General features: G+C 41.7%; 2 protein-coding genes across 2 annotated transcripts in view; both read left to right on the top strand.

The window, feature by feature from the left end:
- The window catches only part of LOC137596217 (methyltransferase-like protein 27), a 154,479-nt gene extending 147,952 nt beyond the window's left edge, over positions 1 to 6,527 (top strand). The window contains exon 7 of the mRNA XM_068316526.1: positions 6,274 to 6,527. Within this exon, the coding sequence (XP_068172627.1) occupies positions 6,274 to 6,527 (254 nt within the window). The remainder of the gene's footprint in view (positions 1 to 6,273) is intronic.
- Positions 2,263 to 12,736, top strand: part of zgc:172282 (leucine-rich repeat and fibronectin type III domain-containing protein 1-like protein) — a 66,063-nt gene continuing 55,589 nt past the window's right edge. The window contains exon 1 of the mRNA XM_068316525.1: positions 2,263 to 2,319. The gene's annotated coding sequence lies outside the window, so the exon portion shown is untranslated. The remainder of the gene's footprint in view (positions 2,320 to 12,736) is intronic.

The following is a 12,736-nucleotide window of genomic DNA, read 5'->3' as shown; positions in this document are numbered from 1 at the left end:
GGCATCAATAGTTTTAATCCACATATCTCAGTGACATCCAGGAGTTTTAGTACCAGGGTATCACCCTGTGATTAGCCTGACTCTTGGGAGACTGGCTTGATTTTGGAGAATGTTGTTGCCAATGAGAGGGAAGCAGGGGTTCCTGCATGAGGGTAGATTCATTACCTCTGCAAATGCATCCTTTGTGGTATTTGTTCTGGTTCCCTCACATTCATTCTATTCCAGATTTGGTGCAACATTGTGTGTTTGTTTCATTATTCATGGTTCAATAACGTTATAACTAGATGCTTAGGCCACCTTTGTACATGTAAAGCTTAGAAATGTGGCACTAAATGAATAATGTAATGTGATGCAAGGTGACAGGCTCTAAATGGCCTGAATAATTATTCACATGCTGATGTAATTGTGTGGTTGTATTGGGCTTAGCTAATAAACATGACATTGTGACATTTTTACACATAAACAAATGGATGTTATTTTGGTAACTAATTTTAACAAATTCTTTCAAAATCCTTTAATTACAATTCTCCCTCTAGATTAAAGGAGAGAGTAGATGGTTGTTCATTAGTAAGAGAAGTGAATAATGGCTGCATGTTAGGAGGGCAGATGTAATCAATAGAGAAAGAGTGTCGGTTGGGGGGGGGGGGGGTCAAATAAATCCAGGGAATAAATTTGCACACAAAATGAATGAGGTAATTCAGGGTAGAAAATTCCAAAAATAAGGTAGAAATTGTAAATACAACAAATTATTCATTCTCCCCAAAGACTGATGAGGCTTAATAGCTTGTTTACTTAAGGAATGTTTTTCCTATTAAGAATTAGCATATATTATTTTGGGATGTAACCCTGATGTTTCATAAAAGCCGCTCCACTGAAGTTTACTATGATTTGTTCATCAAAGCCATCATGTGTCACAAGGGGCTTAAAGATAGCTGCTGCACCAGCATATCAAACCAAAGAAGGCCTCCTGTGTATGGCTGTTTGCATAGTAGTGTACGGAACAAAGCAGTGTGACCAAAATAAATAAATAAAAAAGCATTTTAAAGGATCGGAATGACAAGTAACTCTATAACACACACATGGTGCAGTAACAGCAAGAACCTGTGTTTGTGTGTTGGCTTGGAAACATGAACTTCTCTTTCTTATACATATATAAACTATAGGTGTATTCTCCTGAATTCATCCACATGTCTAGCACATCTCTACATATATAGGTGTGTGTGTGTGTGCATGTTGTGAACACCTACCCTAAGCAGGCGTGTGTACCTGCCATACTGGTGCAGCTGTCACCACCGACGGTATCGTCGTCGGTGTGTACATTCACCTACATGGGGAGTGCCATGTTTGCCGTGATGAGTTGATCACCGCCCCAACACACACACACACACACACACACACACACACACTGTGCAGTCGCACTGCTGTCTCATGTCATCATGATGAGACTCTGAACCCGTGATGTGAGTAATGATCATCTAAGAACCTGCAGCTTGTTAGCTAAACTCGCTGGAAAACTGTCAAAGTAGCTGCACCCTATTTGTGTGTGTGTGTGTGTGTGTGTGTGTGTGTGTGTGTGTGTGCGTACGTGCATTCTACTTAAATACAAAAGCACAGACTGTCAGTTTCAATTTGATAGCACTTTCATCCACATTGGATGAATTCTTGAAAAAAACTGACATAATTTTTGCATCAGTGCCCACATTTTGTGGTGTCAAAATTAGTTTCACTTTAGGATTGGGAATTTATTTTCTGACTTCTAGCATGCTGTTGGCCATAAATTTAGGTCATAACTCAGCCCTCGACATTTTATTTTTGTGAACCTTCAGCACAGATTTCCAAAAACTGTTGTGTTGGAAGTTCTGAACATTGATTTAAGTTTGACAAGTCATACAATGAAACTCAAAATCCAGAACATTACGGGTGGAGTGGACATGACTTTAAAGGTCCGGTCATGTTTGATGGTTGGGGGGCAGCTTTATAGTAGTGGGTCACTTGAAAAGTGTTCATAAAACAACAAATCCTATTTATCCATACGTCAATGTCTGCTGGTCACTCACCACCACCATCATCAGAGGCTGTTTTCCACACATGGTGTCCACTCAAATAAAATTTTATTTCTATATTAGTGATGTGCATATTATATGTAATGCATATGTTCTTAGTGTATTATAAATATATGAATAACACTTTTCCTAAATCTGTTCTCTTTCTCAGGTATTTGGATCTCTCCAGGCCATCACTCTTACTTCGGTTGATCTCTCAGTCCCCATAATGGATCTTCATGTTGAATCAAAGTAAATCCCAGTGCACCTGCTAGAGGTAAATATGGCTTCATGCTCAAGTTTACACTTTTTTTTTCTTCTATGAATTCAAAACTTTTCTAATTCAGCAGTGCTAAACACTCCCTGCTGGGAATGGTGTGTTTCTTTTCAATAACATCTGTGCCGTTATTCACATGTGAATGTAAATGTGTTCCTGTGTATAAGCGCTCCATCTGTTGCCGAGTATGCTTCGGGCAGAATGATGTGCTCTGCCTCAGCAACAGACAAATTAGCAATACTGCAGGAGCACAAAGACCAGCTTTGTCTGCAGGCGTATAGCCATTACAAATATACAGCTACTGATATTGAGTAGAGGATACATCTATTGATTAATCTAAATTATCAGTAACTGTAGCAGCTTTCTTTGTCTTTTTAGGAAATAAGGAGCCAGTGAAGCATACTTATACCAATTTTTGATTAAACCAGTCAAATTGTGAGTATCATAAGGTCTTGACTTGGGGATTGGAGGGTGGCTGGTTCAAAACCAGCTTGGAACAAAAAAGATTGCGTATGAACTGTTGAACACCCTCTGAGGCTTATGTGGCTGCCTGCCGCTACCATCATCAACTGACATTCTTGCAAGCCCCTTTTGTATATGTGTGTGCACTTGTGTGTGTGTGTGAGAGAGAGTGTGCTCTGGCTTGTATATATGAGTGTGATATATGAGAGTGGAAAAATAATTTCCCTACGGGGATCAGTATAATATGTATATAAAAAACTATGTGGGAAATGAGTTCCTTTTACATATAATACAAAAGAACATTTCAAAGAATGTTAGCTTTGGCTTCAGATGAGCTGACGTATGAAACGGTTGTTTCCTCCCTACTAGATCCAGTTGAGTGTCTATGTAATAAAGAACATGCTCTGGGCCTGTTCTTTATTGGGTTGTGCCTTGAGACAACTTCAGTGACTTCAAGTAAATTCAAGTCAAGAAAGCTTTTTTTGGTCATTCCAACCCTGTACATGTAAATGTCTGTGGACAATAAAAACACAACAAAACACCCAACAGAATTAAAAAAAACACATGAAATCGAGCAGCTCACTACATTCATAAAGTGAATACTGTATGTGTAAGATGATGAGCATATTGTAAACTAGCCTTTCTAACAGTTTCGTTTTAAACATTGCCAAAAGGGAAATGTGGATAGAAGACAATGTAGAGTGCTAATGATTGTCAATTAAGTTGATGTGTTTGTGTGTCTGTGTTTTTGTGTATATATTATGTGTGTGTGGGCTTTAAGTCCAGGCAATATGTGTTGAATATTGTGAAGAACTGGTTGTACAGTCTAGCTGCAAGAGCCCAGATGCGTTGGTGCTTCTTACAGAGGGGTGAGGAGTTTGTGTGATGGCTGCGTGAGGTCGCCCATGATGTTTGTGGCTTCCTGGATGCAACGCATCTCATAAATATGTGTGATGGATGGGATAGAGGAACTGATGATCTTTTCAGCTACCTTCACCACCTGCTTTATGGTCTTCTTAGACAGTGTAGTTCCCAAAGCAGGCAGTGATGCTTCTTGTCACAATGCTCTCAATAGTCCTTCTGTAGAAAGTGATGAGGATGGGGGTTGGGAGAGGAAGTCTTCTCAACCTGCACAGGAAGTTCATGGCTTCTGCCAAGTGTACATCAGGGAATTTAGTGGTTCCTACAATCTGTATGAGAGCTGTTGGTGTTACTCCTACTTCTTAGGCAACAACTATCTTTTTTGGTCTGTGCTCAGAGAAGTTGTTAGCTCTGAACCAGTCCATCAGGCACTCTTTCTTAATGCTGAGACATTGATGAGTCCTACATTCACTCGTGGAACTATTAAAATAGACTGAATTGAATTGTAAACTGGATCAAAAAGTTAACAAAATTCACCAAAAATTCCTTCACCATTGTTCCTTGCCTCACAGCAACAAAGTTCCAGGTTCAACTTCTATCTGTGGCGAGTTTTTGTTTTCCCTATATGCGTGGGTTCTCTTGGGGTTCTCCTGGTTCCTTCCATCTCCAAAAACATGCAATTTCGGTGAATTTTGCCTTTCACCCGTAACTGAGATAGGCTCCAGCAGACCCTTGACCCCAAAATTGAATGAACAGCTGTAGAAAGTGGATGTATAGATTAATGGATGAATGTGTTATTCCATTTACCAGAGGCTGGGTCACAGGGGCAGCAGTCTCAGTAGAATTAACCCAAGCATCCCTCATCCCGCTCCTCAGCAACCTCCTTCAGCTCTCCTGGGGAGTTTACATTACCTTCCCGAACCAGTCCAGAGATTTCATTACTCCATTGCGTCCTGGGACTACCGGGGTGTCCTCCCGGTGGCAGCGGCCTGGAAAGCTTCTCCAGAGATCCTAACCAAATAACCAAACAACCCAAAATGACTGGGCTCCTTATCCTATCCTTAAAGCTTAGTCTAGACACCACGTAGAGGGCACTCACTTCAGGTGCTTGTAACTGTGATCTTCCTCCTTTTACCATTATCCCTGAGTTCATTACCACAGCTGAGAGTTTAATTTGCGATTATGAATGTAGAACACTATTAAATTATGCATTTAGTGACATATATTTACTATATAAATTATCAGGAAAGCTAGGAACTGACACGGTAGATCTACCTCTTGATTCACATAAGCACTTTTATATATGTTTGTATATTTACTGTGAAACATGGAAATAATGTCAGCCACAGAATCTTTACTAACCCTGCACTTAGTATCTGCTTTTTTTTTTCTCTTACACTATGTGGTGTGGAAATGTTTTGTTGCACCAGGTATGAGCTGTGCCAAGGCTTGGCTACTGTAGAGTCAGAGGAGGATCTATGATGTGCTTCAGAAAAGCTCTCCAGGCGACCTAAAACAGCATACAAACTGTGGTTTACACACTATTTGAGAAATGGGTTGAAAAACGATTGTATTACAGAGGTTACAAAACAATTTGTACCATCCAGTAGTCAACTTACTTGTAGCCTTCTCTGCTTTCCCCAGACAGTGTTATTTTCTACTAACACCCAGGAGAAAGATCTGCCATGAGCAGTTTATTATAGTGAAATGAACAACCAAAATGTCCAGGACATTTTACATTTCAATACATCTGTTCAATCTTAACAAGATGGAAGATATAGCCACTTATCCGAGCACAAGGGATATGATTTCAAATGAGACTTTTTTATTTTACTTTAAACCGTTTTTCTATGCAGTAACAATAAAAGATCAAATCAAACAACCAGCTTCTTATCTTCTCACTAGTTTAAGATTACTCAAGATTTGTCCTTTGAACTTAATGATATCCATTGCGATTTTTGTCTATTTATATTCTCTAATTCCCTTGTGAAATCTTCATAGATTACATATCTGAGTCAAATAAAATATGCAATGTCATATCAAAGAAGGCTCATCTTATCTACGATTATTCATTTCAGATATTGAAGGGGATTGATGTGAGGGAATCAGATATTTGCAGCCTCTGGAGATGAAGGCACATAAGTTGACAAAGCCTAGAAGTCTGGAATGGGCCGGAATAATTCCTTAATGCGTAGCTGTACCTAGAGCAGAAAAAAGAATAATTGGTATATTTTCCTTTTCATTTCTGTTGTGTTGAAGTTTGCCTACAATTCTTTATTCAGATGTGTTTTCTTTTTTTGTAATTCTAATGTTTCTAAATACAGCCTACATATGGTGTAGTGATGAAAGTGTCACCTTCTTATATATTGTGATTTTCGGATCCATTTACCTTCCAAAATTCTGTCTGAAGCCCAAACTCATGGGTCATTCATCCTTTTAAGAAGACTGTATGTGAAATGACTGTCAACAAGAACTTGCCTGTGAAGCAAGTTGATGTTGATTTTCAACATATATTATGAGCAATTATTCCGTTTGTCCATCAGTCTATCCATCCATCTTCTACTACTTATCTGGGGATGAGTTGCTAGGGAAACGGTCTGAGCAGGGATAGCCATACGTCCCTCTCCCTAGACACCTCCTGTAGCTCCTCCGGGGGGATCCTGAGGCGTTCCCAGGCCAGCCAAGAGACAGTCTCCCCAGCATGTCGTAGGTCTTCTCCAAGGCCTCCTACCAGTGGGACATGCCCAGAATATCTCCCCAGGGTGGCATCTAGGAGGCATCCGAAACAGATGCCTGAGCCACCTCAGCTGACCCCTGTTGATGAGGAAGAGCAGCAGCTCAGAGTAGAGCCGTTGCTCAATCTAGTGACTGAGCTGCATCTCTAAGGGTGCACCCAGCCACCCAACAAAGGAAATTTATTTCGACCGCTGGTATCTGGGATCTTGCCCTTTCGTTCATGACCCAAAGGCATGGAATGAAGGAGATAGTCCAAGTATTTTCTTTCTGCACAACAACATCCCCAGTTTGAGGTCAGCGGTTCCGTGCCTCCACTGTAAATAGTGTTAGTGGTGCACCACTTTCCTCTCCTTAGGCACTGCCAGACATTCCCAACAGACCCTCCTCCAGACATTTCTAACAGATTGTCACTATACTTTTAGGCCTGTCGATCCTGTCCAGTTCCCTACTCCGTCAGCGGATCCAGTTCACCACTAGGTGGTGATTGTTACCATGTGCTCTCATGGACATCCCTCTGCTTGAATAAGGTATTCAAAGTCCAATAATGGAACAACACTCCTGAGTCCCAGAAACCGCGTTCCTGGGCCTGGTTCTGGGAAGGGGCCTCGTTTGTACCGTACGGGGCGATGTCACGGTCCTTGGGTTTTTGAACTGTTCAGTTTGGTCCATCACCCACGACTTGTTTCCCATTAAAGCCCCTACTGGGATCAAAAACATACGGGAAAGTAGCTCCTAGGATCATTCGTGTGCTCAAATTCCTCCATCATGATAAGGAGGCCGTTCAGTGGGACATATACTATCAAAGGTGGCAAAAACATTGAAGATGGGGCGAAGTCTTACATAAAAAACAGTAGTGATATAACTTCTTTAATGGTGCAAATGTGAAAAAGTACAGGCTTTGAAATGTTGCCCTTTGGAGGACATTTCTACCTGCTGCTTCTCTGCAGTCCGAACTCAAGCTCCTATCATATAAATTTGATACCCATTTAAGTGAACTGGGATTTCATTTCTCCTTCTATTACTGGCAAATAATATATATAGTTTAAACGACCATTATGTAGAACACGAACGCCAATGAGGATAGAAATACATTTTCTACACCGTCATCGTCTTGTTCTGCTTCATGTTGGATTTGTCTGTATGCGCACCAATAACGACACTGGGGGACCACCTTTTCTTTCTATTATTGATTGTTTAGATGGAAATCAATCTTGAGGCTGTGACAAATATGTTTCAAAAAATATAACTGCATTAGCCTGTCGGGAGGAAGAAAAAAAAATTCTCCAGTAAAGTAAAAATTCAGCTGAAGAACAGTAACAAAAATATTGCACATTTAAATCATCAAAACACATGCAATTAAAAATATAATAAATGACAAATATATCAAACAAGTGCACAAACTCACACCACAGCAAAATGAAATGACGTTTCTGTGAAACACACATTAAACACTTTACACACATCCAACTACAGAAGCTGTAAAAGAAAAACTCTCTAAACAGCACACTAAAGCAAATGATGGACCACTGTCCATCAGTGGGATCCTTGCTGCCTGTTGGGAATGTTGGGGAAATCCACAAGGGGTCCAGATTCAGCACCCTGGAGAGTGACTGTGATAACTGGAGATCCAAGATGGAGGAAAATGGATGAAACAAGTCCTGTAGAGATCATTGTGTGATCCTAGGGAAGAGGCTTTGGAGTATGTGTCCCTGTTTAGCCCTTCCTTACTCATCCTGCTCTGTTCCCATTGTGCAGCATCATGCCTGTCTCACTCAATCCATCCAGTTGTGTCCCAGTTTGCCCCACTGACCTGTGACCAGCTCGTCATCATATCACTTACATGTTCTTCATCACATGTGTGAATATAAAACATGTCAGGGCACATTGTGGCAAAGGTAAATAACTTAATGGATTTCCCCACCCATAGACCCCAGATAAATAGAGAATCTAAATATTCCATTGAAGCTGAGAAACATGACAGCCATGTAATTCCCTAAGCTGCCTCTAAAAGCCGTAATATTCATATTTCTTTATAGCAATAAAACCACATTACCATATGAAGGCCATAGGATAATATTATTATCACCCAGCTCTCTGTGTGTGCCTCTCTAGTGGCAGGGATCAGTTCAAAGCACAGCCCAAAGCAAGTGTGTATATGTGTGTGTGTGATAGAGAGAGACAGTGTGTGCATGTGTGTAATGTGCATCCCTGCAGGTGTGTTTGTGTGTATGAGCGTGTGTGAGATCACTTCCCTGAAGCGACAGCTGCACTTGGAATTCCTGAATGGAGAAGGCATCTCTGTGATGACTACCAAGTGGCACACATGTCTCTCCAACCTCATTTCTCTTCTCCTTTCTTTTCCCTTTCATACTTTCCCTTATCTCTCCTGTTTGACTTTGTTCCCCCTTCTGAGTGATTTTATGCTGATCAGCATCTTATATTCCCTATTTCTGTTGTGCTCTCCTCCTGTTTGCCTCCTCTTCTCATTTCTGCCCTATCAGCTCGGCTCGTCCTGTCTCTTTTTCTTTTTATTATTACACCACAATCACCATAATAACAGAATCAGAAAAGGCCTGCCGCTGCTCTCTGTGCAAAATGAGACACATCTTTCAAAGCTAAACCCAGCAAAAAAGAAGGCAGTGAATACGAGCAGGTGAAAGAGGGGGGTGGCAGAAAAGAGGAAAGGTGAGGTTGAATGAAACCATAAAAAGTCAAGAAATATATCATTGGAATGTTGATGGAGAAGCCATTAAGGAGAGGTAAGAAGTGCAAGACTGGTGGCAAACTTGATGAAAATAAAGCATCTATATTTACTTGCGTTTCTGATTGGGAAATGGATGTCAGAACCCCATTAGCTACAGAAGTGAGTTTTTAGAGAGAGGTAGGGTAGATAAGGTGTGTGAGTGTGCATACTGTAAAAGGAAAACTGGGATAGATGAAAGGAGACGTCATGGTTCCTTGGCTTGTGAACCTCAAGGTATCATGAATCTTCATGTGGGAGTTTCAAACATTAAGAAAGCACATATACGTAGTCCTCAACATACAAACACAACTGATTTCTAGAGGCTGTTTGTAAGTTGAATTGTTTGTAAGTTGTTATTGTTATTAAATTTCAATCGAAGTGCAGTGTGGTCCGAGACTCATGGAACGCAGCGCACTTCCATGAAACATAAAGGTGCTTTAAACAGTCTATAAGAGCGTGGGAAAAGGTAATACAGATATAAGGTTGTTTAATATCAGTATGGGGAGGGTTCATAAATGATAATAAAATAAAGTTTGGCGCTATTTTGTGGAATTTTGATTTTCGCGGGTGGTCCTGGAATGCATTCACCGCTAGTAATGAGGGATTACTGTACTCCGTAAGATGTAGTACCGTAATGTCACTTACGTTTAGACTCCATCCCCCTGGGGTCATGGACTGGTACTGGTCATTGGAATGCTTCTTTGTGCAGGGTAAAATAGCCCGTGAGGAGAAGGAAGAAGAACGTACGACTTCAAAGACATGGAAAGCTGCAAAATACCAGTTTATACCACCTTAAAGGCCAGGCATGAAAATATTGTCAGACATTAAACCGGTTCAATGTTGTTAGTGGGTATGGGCCACAGGTAGGATGTGAGCTGGAGGAGAAAGATAAATTCTGGTTGGACTTTGTTGAAGTGATGCAGAGCATACCTAGAAGTGAGAGAGTTGTCATTGGAGCAGACTTCAATGGACATGCTGGTGCAGGAAACAGAGGTGATGAGGAGGTGATGGGCAGGTTTGGTATCCAGGAGAGGAACACAGAAGGACAGATGGTAGTTGACTTTGCAAAAAGGAAGGAAATGGCTATAGTGAATACTTTCTTCCAGAAGAGACAGGAACATAAGGTGACCTATAAGAGTGGTGGTAGGAGCACACAGGTAGACTACATCTTGTGTAGACCGTGTAATCTGAAGGAGATCAGTGACTGTAAAGTAGTGGAGGGCGATAGTGTAGCCTAACCGCATAGGGTGGTGGTGTGTAGGATGACTCTGGTGGTGAGGAAAATGAAGAGGACAAAGGCAGAGCAGAGGAAGAAAAGGTGGAAGCTGAAAAGGGAAGAGTGTTGCATGACTTTTAGGAAGAAGTTAAGACAGGCTCTGGGTGGTCAGGAGGTGCTTCCAGATGACTGGACATCTACAGCTGATGTGATCAGGGAGACAGGTAGGAGAGTACTTGGTGTGTCATCTGGAAGGAAAGTAGATAAGGAGACTTGGTGGTGGAATGAGGAGGTACAGGAGTGTATGCAGAGAAAGAGGTTAGCTAAGAAGAAGTGGGACACTGAGAGGACTGAGGAGAGTAGACATGAGTATAGGGAGATGAAGCGTACCGTGAAGGTAGAGTTAGCAAAGGCCAAACAAGGGGATTATGATGACTTGTATGCTAGGTTGGACAGTAAGGAGGGAGAGACTGATCTATACAGGTTGGCAAAACAGAGACAGAGATGGGAAGGACGTGCAGCAGGTTAGGGTGATTAAGGATAGGGATGGAAGTCTATTGACAGATGCCAGTAGTGTGATGGGAAGATGGAAAGAGTACTGTGAAGAATTGATGAATGTGGAAAATGGAAGAGAAAAAAGACTAGAAGAGGTGACTGTTGTTGACCAGGAAGTAGCAAAGATTAGTCAGGATGAAGTGAGGAGGGCATTGAAGAGGATGAAGAGTGGAAAGGCAGTCGGTCCTGATGATATACCTGTAGAACTTTGGAAGTGCCGAGGAGAGGTGGCAGTTGAGTTTCTGACTGGGTTGTTCAACAAGATCTTAGATAGTGAGAAGATGCCTGAAGAATGGAGAAGAAATATGCTGGTGCCCATGTTTAAGAACAAGGGAGATGTTCAGAGTTGTGACAACTACAGAGGAATAAAGCTGATGAGCAATACAATGAAACTATGGGAAAGAGTAGTTGAAGCTAGACTAAGGGCAGAAGTGAGCATTTATGAGCAGCAGTATGGTTTCAGAGTACTACAGATGCAGTATTTGCTTTAAGGACGTTGATAGAGAAGTACAGAGAAGGTCAAATGGAGCTGCATTGTGTTTTTGTAAATCTGGAGAAACCTTATGACAGGGTGCCCAGAGAGGAACTGTGGTATTGTATGAGGAAGTCTGGAGTGGCAGAGAAGTATGTTAGAGCGGTGCAGGACATGTATGAGGACTGTAAGACAGTGGTGAGGTGTGCTGTAGGTGTGACAGAGGAGTTCAAGGTGGAGGTGGGACTGCATCAGGATCAGCTCTGAGCCCCTCCTTGTTCGCTATGGTGATGGACAGGCTGACAGACGAGGTTAGACAGGAATCTCCATGGACTATGATGTTTGCAGATGACATTGTGATCTGTAGTGAGAGCAGGGAACAGGTGGAGGAGAAGCTAGAGAGGTGGAGGTTTGTCTTGGAAAGGAGAGGAATGAAGGTTAGCTGCAGTAAAACAAGGTACATGTGTGTGAATGAGAGGGACCCAAGTGGAAGAGTGAGGTTACAGATAGAAGAGATCAAGAAGGTGGAGGATTTTAAGTACTTGGGGTCAACAGTCCAGAGCAATGGAGAGTGTGGAAAAGAGGTGAAGAGGCGTATACAGGCAGGATGGAAAGTGTCAGGTGTGATGTATGATAGAAGAGTTTCAGCTAAAATGAAAGGAAAGGTGTACAAAACTGTGGTGAGACCAGCGATGTTGTTTGGTCTAGAGACAGTGTCACTGAGGAAAAGACAGGAGACAGAGCTGGAGGTAGCAGAGATGAAGATGCTGAAGTTCTCTCTGGGAGTGACCAGGATGGATAGGATCAGGAATGAGTACATCAGAGGGACAGCACATGTTAGAGGCTTTGGAGATAAAGTCAGAGAGGCCAGACTGAGATGGTTTGGACATGTCCAGAGGAGAGATAGTGAATATATTGGTAGAAGGATGCTGAGTTTCGAACTGCCAGGCAGGAGGCCTAGAGGAAGACCAAAGAGGAGGTTTATGGAGATAGTTAGAGGACATGAAGGTAGTTGGTGTTAGAGAAGAGGATTCATAAGACAGGGTTAGAGGCAACTGATTCACTGTGGCAACCCCCTGAAGGGAAAAGCCGAAAGGAAAAGAAGAAGATTAAACCGGTTCATGATGTAAAAAAGGTTGGGGCGTGGTTTTTCGTATCAATGAATGTTCGAAAGATGTTCCTGTCTTGGGGACAACTTGTATGTTAAGATAAAAAGATTTTTTTTTTAAAGAAACAAGAAGTTTTAAAAAATCACATCCAACTCGATTGCATTCGTTGTCCTTCCCATCTTTGCGCCTTTAATCAAATCTACATGCTATCACCTTGCTCTCAGCTTTTTAAAGTTTATCATGTGTTCAAGGTTGACCTGACT

The sequence above is a fragment of the Antennarius striatus genome, chromosome 6, assembly GCF_040054535.1.
Source record: "Antennarius striatus isolate MH-2024 chromosome 6, ASM4005453v1, whole genome shotgun sequence".
Lineage (NCBI taxonomy): Eukaryota > Metazoa > Chordata > Actinopteri > Lophiiformes > Antennariidae > Antennarius > Antennarius striatus.
This window is presented reverse-complemented; position numbering and strand designations above follow the sequence as displayed.